This window comes from Muscardinus avellanarius, assembly GCF_963383645.1.
Source record: "Muscardinus avellanarius genome assembly, chromosome: 12".
NCBI classification, from domain to species: Eukaryota; Metazoa; Chordata; class Mammalia; order Rodentia; family Gliridae; genus Muscardinus; species Muscardinus avellanarius.
In genome coordinates this window covers 68,488,282-68,507,927 of record NC_137798.1, presented here as the reverse complement: position 1 = coordinate 68,507,927, position 19,646 = coordinate 68,488,282, and the positions used below count along the sequence as shown (strand labels likewise).

Genomic DNA, 19,646 nt, shown 5'->3' with positions numbered 1-19,646 from the left:
GGGGAGGATCCTGTGGCAGCGTATCTTCTCCAGGGCTTGGGGTGTAGGTGAGAGCCTTTCTATAGACACCCCACCCCACAGATTATCCCGAGCCTTGGAAATACCCCGCGCCCTAGGTTTAGGGGACGATAAAGCTTCAGGCGCCCTGGCCCAGGTGAAACCTGTTTCCCAGGGCTTTGCACGGACCCGCCGCTGCCTTACGTTCAGTTCTGCAGTGCTTCAGGGTTGAGATCTTTGACGTTGCGGGCATAAGGGGCAAATGATTAAAAAAAAAAAAAAGCTGCCTATATATTGTCGCTAAAGATGGGAGATAAGGGATAAAGAAAAGACAAGGATGAACGGGATCTACTGAAATGTTGTGTTGTTGGGGTTAAATGAAATCTAAATAATTCACATCCGAGATTGGAAAATCTGTGCCTAAATTTACAACATACAAATATGACTGCTGAGGCAGTCATTATATTTTAAAGCGATGGTACATTTTATGTTGTATTCATACTTTGCAATTCCACTTTGAATCTGTCATATTATATTTAAGGTTATGTTAGGTAGATTTAAAAAATTTCTTAATGAAAGAGAACCAAAGAAGACTTCAAATTTCCAAACCTTGACACCATTAGATTTCTTCCCCAATGTTTTGTTTTTACTTTGCCAGAATTCAGGTACTATAACTAAGTTTTTAGTATTACACATTCAGAAGAAACTCCCCTATTCTTTGAGGTAGAAGTTAAAAAACACTTGTGTATTGGAATGACAAGTGAGTAATTGCAGTTCAGCATTTCCCCTGTATGCATTATTTTCTATCACAGTCTGCCATTAATCTTGCATGGAACCTCACTGTCATGGAACTGATGGCATCTTTTTAACTTGCTGAATGAAATTGAGTTTAATGCTTGTTACTTTTAGTTTAATAGCCTGCATTTTAGTAATTTGAGAGGGTTAAAAAAAGGCAAAAGAACTGTTCAGTTCTGTCCATTTGATAGAATAAAATTGGTATTTGAACTTTAAGGTCCAAATTGCAAGGGAACTCAACTTGGTTGTCTAAGTAGGCTGTAAAGTTATGTTCAACTGTGCTTGATTCAGCCGAGTTTTGTTTATTAAGCTTTAATAACTTGAGATGGCTTCATTCAAAAAGAAGTCTTCTTTGAAATGATTTTAATTATGCCTTTTGTATGTTCTGTTTAAAGTAATCTAGCCTGTTCTCATTTGCAGTGTAGTAGTTTATCATAACAAACACAGCCCATTGCATTAAAAGTCATGCCTAGATACTTTCAGTAATTATAAAATCACCTTACTATGGTATGTTGGTATAGGTTTTGATATTAGGGAGTTGAACTCGAGAATTCTACCTCTGAGCTACACTTCCAGCCCTTTTATTTATTTATTTATTTATTTATTTTTATTTTTATTTATTATTCCTTTTATTTATTTTTTAATTAAAAAATTTTTTTTGTACTGGGGATTGAACCCAGAGTTATTCTACCTCTGAGTTACACCCTGAGCCCTATCTTATTCTTTATTTTGAAACAGGGTGTCACTAAGTTGCAGAGGGCCTCACAAGTTGCTGGGTGAATACCTGAGATCCTCTTGGCTCAGCCTCTCAAGTACTGGTATTACAGGTGTGTGCCACCATGCCCAGCTTATTTTTAAATTTTGAGAGTCTCACCAAGTTGCTAAGGGTCTTGCTCAGTGACTGAGGCTGGCCTTCAACCTGTGATCCTCCTGTCACAACCTCCCAAGGTTGAGATTCCTCCAGTCTCAACTGGGATTAGAGGTGTGTGCTACCATGCTAGGCAACAGTGGTGTCGATTCTTGAAGTACAGTAAGGGTTTTAGCTCCAGAGTCCATTCATAATATTAAATATGCTAGGAAGATGTATCCATGGAAGTTTTCCAGCTGCAGAATAGCTCCAAAATTATTTCAAGAATAACAGGATGAGAAGAGCTTTGCAATTAAAATGGGCATGCAGCATAGAGTTCTTCAAGTCTCGATGAATATATATATATATTTTTTTGTACTGGAGGCTGAACCCAGGGGCATTCTAACTACAAGCTATACTCCCAGCCCTATTTTACTTTTAATTTTTTTTGAAACAGGGTGTTGCTGAGTTGCTGAGGGCCATACTAAATTGCTGAGGCTATCCTTGAACCTGTGATCCTCCTGTCTCAGCCTCCCAAGTACTGAGATTACAGGTGTGCACCACCATTGTTGGCTGATGAACATCTTTTTGATGCTTATAATGGAGAAGAACAGTGCATTAGAATTATGATACTGGTTTATATGACAGGAATAATACTTTTTTGTGTGGTACCAGGAATGGAACCCAGGGCTATTCTACCTCCAAGATACACCACTAGTGCTATTTTTTTTCCCCTTTATTTTGAAACAGGGTTTCACTAAGTTGTAGAGAGCCTCACTAAGTTGTAGAGGGCCTCACAAAGTTGCTGAGGCTGGCCTCAGACCTACGATCCTGTCTCAGCCACCCAAGTACGGGGATTTCAAGCGAGCACCACCATATCCGGTTCGTAGTATTACTTTTTTCCCCAAATCAATTCTTGTGTTTTTCCACTGACATGACGGTCCTTCATTGATTTTATTTATTTTCTTTGGCGTGTATTCCTGTCTTCATGAATATTGTATATGGGAATTTTAGAATTTGTGTAATTCACAGATTACATATGCTTCTACCTTGGAAATGTGTTTATGATATCTTTTTCCTTCAGTAGGGATATGTCCTCAGCACCAACTACTCCTCCATCAGTGGATAAAGTAGACGGATTTTCTCGGAAGTCCGTCAGAAAAGCCAGACAGAAGAGGTCACAAAGTTCCTCACAGTTTAGGTCTCAAGGCAAGCCTATTGAGTTAACACCTCTGCCACTGCTAAAAGGTAAGGCTCGGGACCGGATGATTTTCTCTTTTTCAAGGGATCTTTCTACATCAAAATAATATTCTTTTGTGTAGAGATCTGTTAGAATTTTGTGTTGCAAATTGAAGGAAGGCCTCAGACACATTACAGTTACTGGTACGTGAACAGGTATGCTCATACTTTTTTTTAGAGGGCTCAATTTAATCTAACTTGCTGTGGACAAGTGAAAAGAAACTTATTATCAGGAGACTTTTTCCACACTGATTAAGTCAAAGCCCAAATGGCAGAGCTGTCTGGGTCTGTGTTTTTAACTTTCTTTTGTTGACATTTAGTTGGATGCACTATTTGCAAGGACAACTAACTACAAATTGCACCGTTTTAGGAAGTAGAGCCTACAGAAAGAAAATGGTGTTTGAAAAATTCATTTTTAAAATCAGGAAAAATAAGCCGGGCGTGGTGGTGCACGCTTGTAATTCCCACGCTTGGGAGGCGGAGACAGGAGGATCACGCTGGTTCGAAGCCAGCCTTGTTGGCTTAAGAGACCCTGTTTCCAAAAATAAAAAAGTATAAAATAGGTCTGGGAGTGTAGCTCGGAAGGAGAAGGGCTTCCAGGAACCCCAGTACTACCAAAAAAAAAAAAAAATCAGGAGAAATAGTTTGTAATTGCGTATTTATTTTGAGATAGCACAAATAGAAAAATTATATGATTTATTTTTTTCCAGAACTGGGGATTGAACCCGTGGGCTTTCTACCTCTGAGCTACACCCCCAGTCCTATTTTTTTGATTCTTCATTTTGAAACAGAGTCTCACTAAGGAGCTGAGGCTTGCTTCGATCCTGGGATCCTCCTATCTCAGCCTCCCAAGTACTGGGATTACAATCCTGTGCCACCACACCCGGCTGAAGTATGATTTAATTTTTTTTTTTAAACTGGGCATGGTGGCGCATGCTTGTAATCTTCGTACTTGGGCAGCTGAGACAGGAAGATTGCAGGTTTGTGGCCAGTCTCAGCTAGTTATTGAGGCTCTGCAACTTAGTAAGACTCTGTTTCCAATAAGAAATAAGATTGGGCTGGGGAGTATAGCTCAGAGGTAGATGCCTCTGGGTTCAGTTCCCAGTACCACAAAAAAACAACAAAAATTTTTTTTTGAGTACCAAAAAATGGGTAGAATGCCAGAGGCATATAGCTCAAGCTACATCCTCAGCCTGATTTTATTTCTTATTTGGAAACAGGGTCTTAACTAGGTTGCTGAGAGCCTTCACTAATTTCAGAGGCTGGCTTTAAACCTACAATCCCCCTGTCTCAACCTCCTAAGTACTGGGATTATAAGTGTGTACTACCTCATGCAGCTGAAAAAGCATTTGATGATCATATTTGCTTAATGCCTTTTTTCTTTTTTTAGTGCATTAAGAACTTTTTTTTTTTTTTTTTTTTGTGGTGTTGGGGGTTAAACCCAGGGGCATTCTCCCTCAAAGCTACACCCCCAGCCCGGTTTTTTATTCTTTATTTTGAAACAGGGCTTTACTAAGTTGCGGAGGCCTCAATAAGTAGCTGAGGCTAGCCGTGAACCTGGATCCTTCTGTCTCAGTCTCCCAAGTATTGGAATTACAAGTGTGTTTCACTACCTCTAGCAAGAACAATTTTTTTTTTTTTTTGGTGGTACTGGGGATGGAACCAAGGGACCTTCTACCTCTGGGGTATACTCCCAGACCTATTTTGTACTTTCTTTGGAAACAGGTTCTCACTAAGTTGCTGAGAGCCTCACTAAGTAGCTGAGACTGGCTTTGAACCTGCACGATCCTCCTGTCTTAGCCTCCCAAGCGCGGGGATTTACAAGTGTGTGTCACCATACCCAGCAAGAACAAATTTTTTTGTTTTTGGTGGTACTGGGGTTCCTGGAAGCCCTTCTACCTCCGGGCTGCTCTCCCAGACCTATTTTATACTTTTTATTTGGAAACAGGGTCTCTTAAAGCCAGCGGCTGGCTTCGAACCTGCGAACCTGTGCGATCCTCCTGTCTCCGCCTCCCAAGCACGGGGATTACAAGCGTTTGCCACCATGCCTGGCAAGAACAAAACTTTTTTTTTTTTAAGATTTAAAGAAGTTTATTAGAAAGATAGAAATACAGAAAATAGAAATACAGCTCCATACCAGACTGGCATGGAGGGGTGACTTGAAATGAATGCACCAAAGGGAAAGTTTATTAGAAAGATAGAAATACAGAAAATAGAAATACAGCTCCATACCAGACTGGCATGGAGGGGTGACTTGAAATGAATACACCAAGAAGAACAAATATTTAAAGTGAGAATTTTTTCCCCTACATTAGGCTTCTCTCTCTCTCTCTCTCTCTCTCTCTCTCTCTCTCTCTCTCTCTCTCTCTCTTTCTCTCTTTCTCTTTTTCTTTTCCTTTTTTTTTTTGGTGGTACTGGGGATGGAACCCAGGGGCCCTCTACCTCTACACTCCCAGACCTATTATATTTTATTTGGAGACAGGGTCTCTTAAACCAGCTGAGGCTGGCTTCGAACCTGCATGATCCTCCTGTCTCAGCCTCCCAGCACAGGGATTACAAGCGTGTGAAGCCCGGCTTCTTTTTTTTTTTTTTTTTGTAGTACTGGAAATGGAACCTTGGGGCTTTCTACTTCCAGGCATCACTCTCAGATCCATTTTATATTTTATTTGGAAACAGGGTCTCATTAAATTGCTGAGAGCCTAACTAAGTAGCTGAGGCTGGTTTTGAACCTGCATGATCCTCCTTTCTCAGCCTCCCTGAGTACTGGAATTACAGGCGCGCGCCACCACGCCCAGCTGCATTAGGCTTTTCAACTTTTCTTTTTCAGTATGTGAATGCTATTGCCCCTTTAATTTTCATCTCTTTGCTTTATGTTTATGGACAGGCGTTATGTGAAATGTATTAGAACAATAGCTGTTATAATGTGGAAACTATAGAATCTACCTTTGAAAATGGAATTTTACCTGCTGAATAGTTGTGGGGAGAAAGGGATTATCAACAACACAGTGAACTTCATCAGACAACCTGGTTTACTAGTTTGTTAATGGGCATTCATTTCTGTAATCATTTGAAATCAGAAGGTATTACAAGAAAAACTGAAATGGGATTGGGAAAGACCTCAAAGGTTAGCTTAGTATATTTCAAACTTTTCCTTTTCCTATATAAGCACTTTTTTTAGAGGGAGGGAGATTGATAAATAAGATTCCAGTGTTAACACTTGAGGTCAGTGGATACTCAATACTGAATACTGTAAAGATGATATAACTACCAGTTAGTTTTTTTTTTGTTTGTTTTTTTGCAGGTCTGGGGATGGAACCCAGGGGCATTCGACCCCCAAGCTGCATCCCCTGCCCTATTTTGTATTCTTTATTTTGAAAGAGGGTCTCACTGAATTGCAAAGGATCTCACTAATTAGCTGAGGCTGTCTGCAAACTGCGATCCTCTGGTTTCAGCCTCCTGAATGCTGGGATTACAAGTGTGCTCCACCACACCCGGCTTTATAACTACCAGTTAATAAATATGTGCTCTTATGAGCTTTGGGGAGAAGATTTGACTAAAGATAGGAGCCGGTCGTGGTGGCGCACGCTTGTAATCCCAGCATTTGGGAGGCTGAGACTGGAGAATCGCAGTTCAGACAGCTTCAGCTACTTAGGCCCTCCGCAACTCAGTGAGACCCTGTTTCAAAATAAAAATAAAAAATTGGGCAGGGGGTGTAGCTTGGAGGTCAAATGGCTCTGGATTCCACCCCCAGACCCGCAAAAAAAAAAAAAAAAAAAAAAAAAAAAAAAAAAGATAGGAGTTGGTTTGATGCTTTAGAAGAAAAATGAAGGAAGAATTCTGGAGATAAATCAGCCATGCTTGAAATACAAAGTTGGGAGACATACTGAATACTGAATTCTTCAGTAACTAATTTAATCTGAAGTAGACCAGTAATAGCTACTGATATCTGTATCTAGCAAAGGATTATTCTTAGGAAGCCTAGATTTGACTTTAGGATTAGAAGGGCATTTATTTATTTCTTTATTATTTTTTATAGTTATAGGGGATTGAACTCAGGCGCTTTCTACCCCCTGAGCTACACCCCCAGTTCTTTTTTTTTTTTTTTTTTTTGCAGTACTGGGGATGGAACCCAGGGGTATTTTACCTCAGATATATCCTAGCTCTATTTTTTTATTCTTTATTTTGAAACAGAGTCTCACTGAGTTGCAAAGGGACTCACTAAGTAAGTAGCTGAGGCTGTCAGTGAACCTGGATCCTCCTCCTCCTGTCTGAGCCTCCCAAATGCTGGGATTACAAGTGTGTGCCACCATGCCTGGCTCCCCTAGCTGTTTATATATATATATATATATTTTTTTTTGTAGTACTGGGGGTGGAACCCAGAGGCTTTCTCCCTCTGGGCTATACTCCCAGACCTATTTTATATTTTATTTGGAAACAGGGTCTCACTAAGTTGCTGAGAGCCTCACTAAGTAGCTGGGCTGGCTTTGAACCCATGCGATCCTCCTGTCTCAGCCACAAGCGCGGGGATTACAAGCGTGCGCCCCCACGCCCGGCTTCTTTTTATATTTTGTTGGGAAACTGTTTCATTAGGTTGCTGAGAGTCTCGCTATATAGATTTATGAGTCTCACTACTTCCTGAGGTTGTCCTCAAACCTGTGATCCTTCTGTCTCAGCCTCCCCAAATACCAAGATTACAGATGTGCATCACCATACCTGGCTGAGTCTCCCTATGTTGCTGAGGTTATCTTTGAACCTGTGATCCTCCCGTCTCACCCTCCCAAGTACTGAGATTACAAGCGTGTGCCACCGGGCTTGGCTAGAATTTTATTTTTTAAGGCTGAATAATATTTCAGTATATGTGTATTCCACATACTGCTTATCCATTCATTTATCAGTGGACTTTGGGCTTGCTTTCACTTTTTGACTATGATGAATAATGTTGCTGTGAACATACAAGTACAAGTATCTGTTTTTGAGTCTCTGCTTTTATTTCTTTTTGGTATATACTAAGTAACAGAACTGTTGGATCATATGTTGAATATTTTGAGGAATTGCCATACAGTTTTCCACAGCAGCTGCACCATTTTTCATTCCTATCAGCAGTGCAGAAGAGTTCTAATTTCTCCACATCCTCACTAACACTTGTTATTTTCTGATTTGATTTTTTTAAAAATAGCCTTTTTAAGCCGGATGTGGTGGCACACTCCTGTTATTCCAGTACTTGGGAGTCTAAGACAGCAGAATTGCAGGTTCAAGGAAAGTGTTAACCCTCGGTAACTTACTGAAACCCTGTTTTAAAAAAAATTAAAGAATCCGAGCGTGGTGGCGCACGCTTGTAATTCCAGCATTTGGGAGGCTGAGACTGGAGGATCGTGGTTCGCAGGCAGCCTCAGCTACTTAGTGAGGCCCTCTGCAACTTAGTGAGACCCTGTTTCAAAATAAAGAATAAAAATAGGGCAGGGGGTGTAGCTCAGAGGTAGAATGCCCCTGGGTTCAATATCCAGACCCGAAAAAAAAGAAAAAGTTAAGCTGGGCATGATGGTTTATGCCTGTACTCTCAGTACTTGGGAGGCTGAGACAGGAAATTGCAACCTAATGAAAATCTGTTTCAAAACAAAAAATATAGCTCAGAAGCAAAAAATAAAAAAAGGGCTGGGGATATAGCTCAGAGGTGGAATGCTTCTTGGTTCAGTCTCTATACCTGCCATCTCCCCCTCACAATTGCCCTTTTTAGTGTGTCTGGGGATGGAACCCAGGGGCATTCAACCTCCGAGCTACACCCCCTGCCCTCTATTTTTTATTCTTTTATTTTGAAACTGTGTCTCACTAAGTTGCGAGGGCCTCATTTAAGTAGCTGAGGCTGTCTGTGAACTGGGATCCTCTGTTCTCAGCTTCCCAAATGCTGGGATTACAAGTGTGCACCACCACACTCGGCTTTTTTTTTTTTCTGTACTGGGGATTGAACCCAGGAGCATTTTACCTCTGAGCTACACCCACACCCCTATTTTTATTCTTTATTTTGAAATGGTTTCACTAAATTGCAGAGGGCTTCATTAAGTAGCTGAAGCTGACCATGAACCTGGATCCTCCTGTCTCAGCCTCTTAAATACTGGGATTATAAGCATGTGCCACCACATGATTGTGCCTTTTTTTTTGTATCTGGGATTGAACCCAGGGGTATTCTACCTTTGAGCTACACCCCAGCCTTTTTCAGTTTTACCTTGAAACTGTGACTCCCTAAATTGCTGAGGTACCTGAGATCCTCCTGTCTTAGCCTCCCAAGTACTGGGATTATAGGTATGGCTACCACACCTGGTTTAAAAATAGCTGTTATAGAGTGTGAGGTGGTATTTCATTGTGCTTTTGATTTGCATTTATCTAGTGATTATTGATCTTGAGCATCTTTTCGTATACATGTTGTCTAAGTGCAAATCTTTCTTTTTTGTGGTACTAGGGTTTGAACCCAGAGTCAGCCTACCTCTGAGCCACACCCCTAGTTTTACTTAATTTTTTTGGTGGTACTGGGGTTCCTGGAAACCCTTCTACCTCTGGGCTACACTCCCAGACCTATTTTATACTTTTTTATTTGGAAACAGGGTCTCTTAAGCCAGCGCGGCTGGCTTTGAACCTGCACCATCCTCCTGTCTCTGCCTCCCAAGTGCGGGGGTTACAAGCGTATGCCACCACGCCCTGCTAAGTTTTGAAAAAGGGTCTTGCTAAGCAGTTGAGGCATATTAGCTTTCCAAGTATAGGCATGTGCCACCATATCGGGCTCTTTTCTAATTTTTAATTTTTTTTTATTACTTTTTGTGGTGCTGGGGATTCTACCAGCATCCAAGGTAGAGTGAATCCAGGGGCATTCTACCTTCTGGCTATACCCTCAGCCCTATTTTATTTTTAATTTGAAACAGAATCTCACTAAGTTTGGAGGGTCTCACAAGTTGTCGAGGGTGGCCAGGAACCTGCCATCCTCCTGTTTCAGCCTCTAAAGTACTGGGATTATAGGTTTGTGCCATCATGCCTGGCTCTTTTTCTCATTTTATAAAAGTGAAGTCTGGTAGTATTAAAAGTTTTCAAGAATTCTGCTTTCCAAGAATATGATTTTGTGAACTTAAATATTTTGCCAGCATGGAAATGAATTAAAAGCAATAGGACTAATCGAGTGTGATGGTACATGCCTATAATCCTTGTATTTGAGAGGCTAACGCTGGAGAATCACAGGCTCAAGGACAGCCTCCAAAATTTAGTGAGGCCCTCTGCAATTTAGTGAAACCCTATGTCAAAATAAAAAATCGGGCTGAGGATATAGTTCAGAGGCAGAAGAAACAATATACAACTTAAAGGATAAATATTGATTAAGTTTTCTGTAATTTTTTTTTGACCACATTAGAAGGTTTAATCCCAACATTTGGGAGGCTGAGACAGTAGGATCACGGTTCGCGGCCAGCCTCAGCTACATAGTGAGGCCCTTTGCAACTACCATGCCCGGCTTATATTTTATTTGGAAACAGGGTCTCATTAAGTTGCTGAGAGCCTCCCTGAGTAGCTGAGGCTGGCTTCGAACCTGCGCGATCCCCCTGTCTCAGCCTTCGTAGTACTGGGATTATAAGTGTGCGTCACCACACCTGGCTCATTTTTTATTCTTTATTTTGGAACAGGTCTCATTATGTTGTAGAGAGCCTCACTAAGTAGCTGAGACTGGCTATAAACCTGTGATCCTCCTGTCTTAGCCTCCCAAGTACTGTGATAACAAGCGTGCATTACCACTCCTGGTTCATAATAATTACCTAAAATATGTAGTTTTTGAAGTCTCAGGTATTAGATATTCATTAATAATTACTTGTTTTTGAGCCGGGCATGGTGGCGCACGTTTGTAATCCCAGCATTTGGGAGGCTAAGACAGAATTGTGGTTCATGGACAGCCTCAGCTATTACCTAGTGAGGCCCTTTGCAACTCAGTGATACCCTGTTTCCAAATAAATACTAAAAAGCTGGGTGTGTTTGGCGCATGCTTGTAATTCCAGCATTTGGGAAGCTGAGACAGGGGGATCGCAGTTCGTGAATAGCTTCAGCTACTACCTAGTGAGACCGTTTCAAAATAATGAATAAAAACTAGGGCTGGTGGTGTAACTTGGAGGTAGAATGCCCCTCGGTTTTATCCCTAGTACCGCAAAAAAAAAAAAAAAAAAAAAAAAATAGGGCTGGGGGTCTAGGTTGGAGGTAGAATGTCTCTGGGTTCCATCCCAGTATCACAAAAAAAATCACTTGTTTTATGTATACATTATTAAATTTTTTTTTTTTTTTTTTTTTTTTTTTTTTTTTTTTGCGGGTCTGGGGAAGAAACCCAGGGGCATTTGACCTCCAAGCTATATCTCCTGCCCTATTTTTTTATTCTTTATTTTGAAACAGGGTCTCACTAAGTTGTGGAGGACCTCAGGCTGAGGCTGTCCGCGAACCGTGATCCTCTGGTCACAGCCTCCCAAATGTTGGGATTGCAAGTGTGTGCCACCACGCCTGACATTATTAGAATTTATTATATGCATCATATTTGGTGAAAAGACATAATACTGCACTAACCTTAGTATTTTATGTTTGTTTATTGGCAGTACTCTAACAAATTGAAGGGAAAGTTTCTGTTTTGCCCTTTTTTTAAATAGATAAGCTTATGAAATTTATATTATTGTTGTTATTTTCTGTAAAAAGCAGTAATAGCACCTAATTTTGCTTACATACATATTGAGTGGCCGGGTTTTTCCACAGCTGTGTTTGAACTTTGCAAATACAGTTGAATTTTCTCTGTCTTTACATACTTCTGAAAACGTTTCTGGAGAGTCTTGACATTTCTGAACCTGAAAGACTCTTAACCTATTTTGCTGATAAGAAAAACCCAGTGAAGGTTTAGCACCTTAGGAACTTGATAAGAAAGTAAAGACTTGGATATTTTCTTTGTATCTGCACAGCAGGATATGAAGCAAGCTCTGACAGTTATCTAGTTAAGTTACTGAATAATGGCAATCAAATTCAAAGCTCAAGCAAACACACACATACACATTTCTGTTAATAAAAATAAGTAAAAGGAGTACCTGATAAAACAGTTTAGGTCTCCTCACTCCACCCTCCCATGCCTGATATCCTCCTTTCTCTGGCTTTAAATGATTTTGTAAGTTTATATTTGAGTGAAAATTTTTTTTTTCTTTTTTCTTTTGGTGGTACTGGAAGCCCTTCTACCTCCGGGCTACACTCCCAGACCTATTTTATTTTTTTTTATTTGGAAACAGGGTTTCTTAAGCCAGTGAGGCTGGCTCCAAACCAGCATGATCCTCCTGTCTCTGCCTCCCAAGCGCGGGGATTACAAGCGTGCGCCACCACGCCCGGCTGAGTGAAATATTTTTGAAAAACACCACCTCTTTGAAGATGAAATTATAGTGAAAGTGGCATCACTATTTTTAGCCTTACAATTATATTTCCAATGCATTTTGCAGATCGTTCGGACATTTGATGTTAAACATTGCAACATCTGTAATGACTGGAGGCATTATTCAGCTGAAAGGAACTTTCTGTCCCTTGGTGTTGACAACTCTAATGAAACCACTTTATTTATATTTTTGTTAGGGATGGAACCCAGGACTTTGCACATGCCACGCAGTACTGTACCACTGATCTACATCCCCAGCCCCCAAACCTTAAAAAAATTTAGGCTGGGAGCTAGGTGTGGTGGCACAGTTTGTAATCACAGCTGGGAATCTCAAGGCCAGCCTCTGTCATTTAAGTGAGGCCCTCTGCAATTTAGTGAGACCCTGTTTCAAAGTAAAAAATAAAATAGGGCTGGGAGTGTAGCTGGGAGGTAGCATGCCCCTGAATTCAATCCCCAGTAAGGGGTGGGGGGATGTTAGGCTTAAGATTCACTTTACATCTGGGCATGGTGGCATTTACCTGTAATCCAGAAACACAGTTTTGAGAACGGCCTCAGCAACTTAACAATACTCTGTTTTAAAACAAAAAATAAAAAGGCTGAGGATGTATCTTAGAGGTAGAATGCCCCTGGGTTCAATCCTGGTACCCCCTTTTCAACAAAAAGATTGTTTACATATAATTTTTTGGTAGCAATTTGTAAGAATTATGATTTAAAGCTAGTTTTTGTGCCTTTCAAGTGATTGGAGTTTTATCTTTTGTCTGTATCTGCTTTATGTAGCAGAAAGCATGAATGTGCAGTATAATTCTAGATTTTTGTAATGTGCTAATGCACTAAAGCACATTTATAATAATAGTCTATTACTGGGCATGGTGGCACATGCTTGTAATCATGGTACTTAGGAGGCTGAGACAGGAGAATTGCTGCTTCAAAGCCAGCCTTGTTAACATACCGAGGTTCTCAGCAACCTAGTGAAACCCTATTTCCAAATAAATAAAATTGGAATGGGGGCATAGCTTGGAGGTAGAATGCCTCTAGGTTTAATTCCCAGTTACCCCCCCCCCCAAATAGTCTATTAAATGATGATGCCCTCCATTTTATTGTTCACGGTGTTACGGTCTTTGTTGGCCTGCAAGAATCTTAGCTCACCATAGCTGTGTTTGTCTTGGGCAAGTGAGTTAATTCCTGAAAGCCTGGGTTGTATGTAAAACAAGGAGGGTAAGAATCAATAGATGTGGCAGTGCTGAAGTCAGTGGAAATCAGCTACTGTTATTTTTCTGGAATCTTGGAAGTAAGAACATGAGTAATATGGATTATTATGACATTTTCCTAGTAAGAAGTTGAAATTGGATATTTCTCTAAAAATTAACAAATGGGAGCCTAGTTTTGTAGTTATAAACCCCTTTCAACCAAATCATTCAAAGAAGTATTGTTTGTAAATGTTTTGAACTTAATAGACTAGCTATTTTAACATTCTTATCTGGAGATTTTCACCTATTACACTGAAATCTTGCCACATTTTTATTTTATTTAAGTTTTTTGTGGTACCGGGAATTGAGCCCAGGGGCATTCTACCTCGAGTTACACCCCTAGCCCTATTTTTTTATTCTTTATTTTGAAACAGGGTCTGAGTTTCAAAGGGCCTTACTAATAGCTGAGGCTGTCAGTGAACTGTGTTCTTCCTGTCTTAGCCTCCCAAGTACTGGGATTACAAGTGTGCGCCACCATACCCTTTCCTATTTTCAACTCTTTAATTAATAAATTAATTTTTTTGTGGGTCTGGGAATGGAACTCAGGGACAGTCAACCTCTGAGCTAGTACCCTACCCTATTTTTTATTCTATATTTTGGGACAGGGTCTCAGTAAATTGCGGGGTCCTCACTAAGTAGCTGAGGCTGTCTGCGAACTGTGATCCTCCAGTCTCAGCCTCTTGAATGCTGGGATTACAAGTGTGCACCACCATACCCACTTAACTCTTTATTTTGAAACAGGGTCTCACTAAGTTGTGAGGGCCTCACTAAGTACCTGAGGCTGGCCACACTTGGAACCTCCTGTCTCAACCTCCCAAGTACTGGGATTACAAGCATGTACCACCATGCTGGCTACCTGTAAATTATAATCCAGCCTTATTTTATTATTTTCTTTATTTGGAATCAGCCCGCCATACCCCCATGGAATCCAGGGGCATTCTACTAAAACCCAGCCCTATTTTATTTTTATTTTGAAACAGGGTCTTGCTAGGTTGTTGAGAGTCTCACTACTTGTTGTGGTTGGTTTTGAAACTATGATCCTCCTGTCTTAGCCTCCCAACTACTGTGATTACAGGCGTGCCACCATGTCTGGCTTTTTTCTCTTTTATATAGCCTAATAGTTTGTTTCTGTAACATAACAAAAATTCTCATACAGAGTGAAGCCTAAAGCAGAGTAGTGCTGGGTGTGGTGGCACACGCTTGTAATTCCAGTGCTTGGGAGGCTGAGACAGGAGGATCACGCAGGTTCGAAGCCAGCCTCAGCTACTTAGTGAGGCTCTCAGCAACTTAGTGAGACCCTGTTTCCAAATAAAATATAAAATAGGTCTGGGAGTATATCCCGGAGGTAGAAAAACCCCCTGAGTACCACCCCCTAGTACAACCAAAAAAAAAAAGCAGAGTAGTAGTTTGCATTTATATTCCATTCTGTTTATGTTTGATAATTTCAAGTGGAATATTCCTTAATTGAAATGCTTTAGGACCAGAAGTACTTCAGATTTGGAATTTGGAAATATTTAGGTATACAGTTATCCCTTGAATAATGTGATGCTTAAAGGTACTAACTTTTCTCTCCATGGTACATTTGAGAATCCATAAGTAAAAAAAAGATTTTATTTTATTAACAGGTACTTGTAATTTGACTATTTAAAAAAATCAAATTGAAAAATTTCACTATAAATTGAGAATGAACTTCTAGAAATCTTAATTTGAAGCTTGGGTGTGGTGGTCATGTCTATAATCCTAGTACTGGGAGGCTGAGACAGGAGGGTTGCAGGTTTGAGGACAGACTTGACAACTTGGTGAGGCTCTCAGCAACTCTATTGAGACCCTGTTTCAAAATAAAAAAAATAAAAATGGGGCTGGGGTATAGCTCAGGTATAGAATATCCCTGAGTTCAATCCCCAGTACAGTCAACCAAGTTTTAAATAAGTTTATTACCAAAAAAATGTCTTTGGATAAAAAATAATAAAAGCCTCATGGTGCATAATCAGTGCAGATAGTTCTTATCTGATTAACCTGCACAAAGCAAGCACTTTCAGTCTTAGCTCCCATTGTTTGTTTCTTTTTTCTTTCTTTCTTTTTTTTTTTTTTTTGGTGGTACTGGGGATAGAACCCAGGGGCCTTCTACCTCCGGGCTACACTCTCAGACCTATTTTACATTTTTATTTGGAAACAGGGTCTCTTAAGCCAGGGTCTCTGAGGCTGGCTTCGAACCTGGGTGATCCTCCTGTCTTGGCCTCCCAAGCACAGGGATTACAAGCCACCACGCTCAGCTCTGTTTATTTTTTCTTGCTGGAATTTCATGTTCATTCTTCCTGTTGGATGATGGTAGGAATGGTAAGCCCACTCTCACAGAGCCCCCCCCCTGCTCAGTCAGGGGAATGGACACATTTGCAGCTGGCGAGTCTGCTGCTTTTCTCTCTTCGCTGTCTATGGTTTAGAATGTTCTGGGCTTTAGCCGGGTTTGGTGACGCATGCTTGTAGTCCCAGTACTTGGGAGGCTAGAATAAGAGGATCACACAGGTTTGAAGCCAACCTCAGCTACTTAGGGAAGCTCTCAGCAACTTAGTGAGAACCTGTTTTCAAATAAAAATAAAATAGGTCTCAGAGTGTAGCATGGAGGTAGAAGCATGTGGTACATCCTCAGTACCACAAAAAAAAAAAAAAAATTTTTTTTTCTTGGCTTCCCCATGTCTTGTGGGATATGGTTGTTGAAGTGGCTGTTGATCCGGAGTCTCATGTCTCGTGTCTGTGATTTCCCATACGCCCTTCATTGCCATTGCCGTCCTCTCCAGGCTGTCTTTGGTGAGGAGGGCTCCCATGGAATCATGGTCTCTAACCCCCACATGTATTGTCTCACTGGTCTCCCATGTTCCCCTGCACCCTGGCAATCGCACACCATTCCTTCTCTACATAGGAGGGTTGGAACGCCCACGGGGGCTCTGTGTAGTAAGATGGGAGTCTTTGCCTCTGTAAGGCAGGTGTTATTGGGCCTGGCCTTTAGGAGCATTTCCTTGTTCTTCTCCTGTGTACTGTTTTGGCAATTGTGTGGAGCCCATAGGTCTTGGATAGTATCTGTATGGTAATAGTCTTCTGTGCATTTATTGCCTTGAACTAGAATTGCACCCGAGCCTGTAACATTTGCCACCTCTGTATCCATTTCTCCTCAGCAACATGAAGCTCCACAGTCTGTCCATCTTCCACACTGTGCAGGACTTCCTGGGGTTATTCTTGTGTACAAATATATCTGCTTTGGTGTCATTCCTGTTGGTGAAAGCGTATCTGTTTGATTGAATCACTATGCCTAAGACTTTTTTTGTACTGGGGCTTGAATCCAGGGGCATTCTACCCCTGAGCTCCATTTCTAGCCCTATTTTATTTTGTTTTGAAACAGGGTCTTGCTAGGTAATGAGAATCTCACTACTTGCTCACTCAATCTCAGGTCCTTGAACCTGAGATCCTCCTGTTTTAGCCTCCCAAGTACTGGGATTACAAGCATGTGCCACCATGCCTGGCTCAGTCTCTCTAACTCTTGTGATGACTTTCTTGTCCCACCAGCAGTTGCCACCAATATGAGCATGAGATGCCAGTGCTCCCAGTGCTGCTGTCCATGGTGCCCCGCTCACTGCAGGCTGTGCTGTGGCTGTTGGGACTGAGCCTTGCTATTCAGTTGAAGTGATGGTGCCTGGAGCAAGTGTGGGTGCAGCTTCTCTGCTAGGCCCATGAGTGGATGGCAGCGATGCTGCTGGTTGCAGAGAGCTGCTCAGGGTTGTTTGGGGTTTACTCTGCGCCTGCTATCAGTTGAACGCTATTCAACTTTTGACTCACCAAAAACTTTACTGTTAATAGCCTGTTGTTGACTAGCATTCTTACCAATAACATAGATAGTTGATTAACACATTTTATATGTCATATGGATTATATACATTGAAAAATATGTGAGAACAGTAGAATTCCCCTTTTCTCCCCCATGCTGGGGATTGAGCCCAGGGTCTCACACATGCCAGATAAGCACTCTATCATTGAGCTGCATCCCCAGCTAAAGAGATTGCCCCCCCCCCCCCCCCCCAGTACTGGGGATGGAACCCAGGGCATTCTACCTCTGAGTTACACCCATAGCCCATTTTTTTTTTTTTTTCCGGGTATGGGGATGGAGCCCAGAGGCGTTTGACCTCCGAGCTACACCCCCTACCCAATTTTTTTTTTTTTTTTTTGCGGGTCTGGGGATGGAACCCAGGGGCATTCAACCTCCGAGCTACACCCCCTGCCCTATTTTTAATTCTTTATTTTGAAACCAGGTCTCACTGAGTTGCAGAGGGCCTCACTAAGCAGCTGAGGCTGTCCACGAACCGTGATCCTCCGGTCTCAGCCTCCCAAATGCTGGGATTACAAGTGTGGGCCACCACGCCCAGCTTCCAATTTTTTATTCTTTATTTTGAAACAGGGTCTCAGTGAGTTGTGGAGAGCCTCACTAAGTAGCTGAGGCTTTCTGTGACCTGCTATCCTCTAAAATCTTAGCCTCCCAAATGGTGGGATTACAAGCGTGCACCACCGCGCCTGGCTCCAGCCCAATTTTTAAAATTCTTTATTTTGAAACAGGATCTCACTGAGTTGCAGAGGGCATCACTAATTAGCTGAGGATGTCCGTGAACCATGATCCTCTTTTCTCAACCTCCCAAATTCTGGGATTACAAGCATGCACCACACCCCGGCAAGAGATTGTTTTTTATTGCACATGGCAATTTACTACAGGGATGAATTCATGTGGAGGTGTTGCATGGGTTTAAGCAGATATTGTCAACTCTTGGGTTCACTGAAGGAGTAATAGGTGATGGCTATGAAATTATTACAGCAGTACAGAATATACTACAATGAATTTTATGCAGTTATGGTTTAATACTGCATTTTTACATTTGTTTACATTCCTCTTGACTGGTGCTTTGTACATCTGTGTGCATAAGTTCTAATATATGTTAGCTTTTTATATTTATGCATATTTTATGGTAGAAAGGACAAAATAAAATAAGTATTTTATGCATTTATGATATAACTTAAAAAAATCATCTGTGTGTTTTTTTCAAATTGTTGAAAATTTCAAACAAACAAAAAAAAAAAAACCCCTGTGTATTAAGTGGACCTGCACAGCTTAAACCCAGGTTGTTAGGGGGTTATCTATACATAATGAATTATCATGGGAATGGGACCCATGTCTAACATGAGTTTCATGCAGGCTTCATGTATACCTTTTGTACATAGACTAAAGGTAATTTAATACAGTATTTTTAGTGTGTACATGTTTTGACTTAAACTTGTTGCATGAGGTCAGGTGCAGTCTTCTGCTGTTGAACCATGTCTGCACTCCAACTTTTTTTTTTTTTTTTTTTTTGGTGGTACTGGGGTTCCTGGAAACCCTTCTACCTCCGGGTTACACTCCCAGACCTATTTTCTACTTTTTCTTTTCTTTCTTTTTTTTTTTTTTTGTGGTATTGGGGTTCCTGGAAGCCCTTCTACCTCCGGGCTACACTCCCAGATCTATTTTACATTTTTATTTGGAAACAGGGTCTCCTAAGCCAGCGCGCGGCTGGCTTCGAACCTGAGTGATCCTCCTATCTCCACCTCCCAAGTGTGGGGATTACAAGCGTGTGCCACCATGCCCGGCTTGCACTCCAAGATTTTTTAATTCTGTAGCATTTTGAATTTTGGGTTTTGGACTAGGAATGCTTAGCCTTAATTTTTGACCGAGGTTCATGGATTTCTGTTTGGGACCATATACATCATGGATGGGCTTCTGGAGTCCAAAATGGTGTATACAATTTTTTTCTGTAGACATTTTTATTTTGGAGGAGAGAATTCATTTCTTTCATCAAATTCTTAAAGACTTAGCCTTCATATTCTTGTTTTCTTCCCATGGTTAGGAGCTTTCAGTTTAGACTAAAAGTTTTAGAATTATTTTTATTTTCTGAGTATAATATTAGCTGTTGTCTATACACATATGCATGGACCCTTCTCATAGCGTTGTAAGCTGTAAAAATAATTTGTTAAATGGGTGTTTTTTTTTTTTTTTTTTGAGGTACTGGGATGGAACCCAGTGCATTCTATCTCCAAG

General features: G+C 41.0%; 1 protein-coding gene across 2 annotated transcripts in view; it reads left to right on the top strand.

The window, feature by feature from the left end:
* Window positions 1–2,730: 2,730 nt before the first annotated feature.
* The window catches only part of PPP2R5E (protein phosphatase 2 regulatory subunit B'epsilon), a gene marked incomplete at both ends in the record, with an annotated part of 153,562 nt that continues 136,646 nt past the window's right edge, over window positions 2,731–19,646 (top strand). For both annotated transcript variants that reach the window (XM_080707795.1, XM_080707794.1), the window contains one exon: window positions 2,731–2,887. In XM_080707795.1, coding sequence (XP_080563921.1) covers window positions 2,731–2,887 — 157 coding nt within the window. The remainder of the gene's footprint in view (window positions 2,888–19,646) is intronic.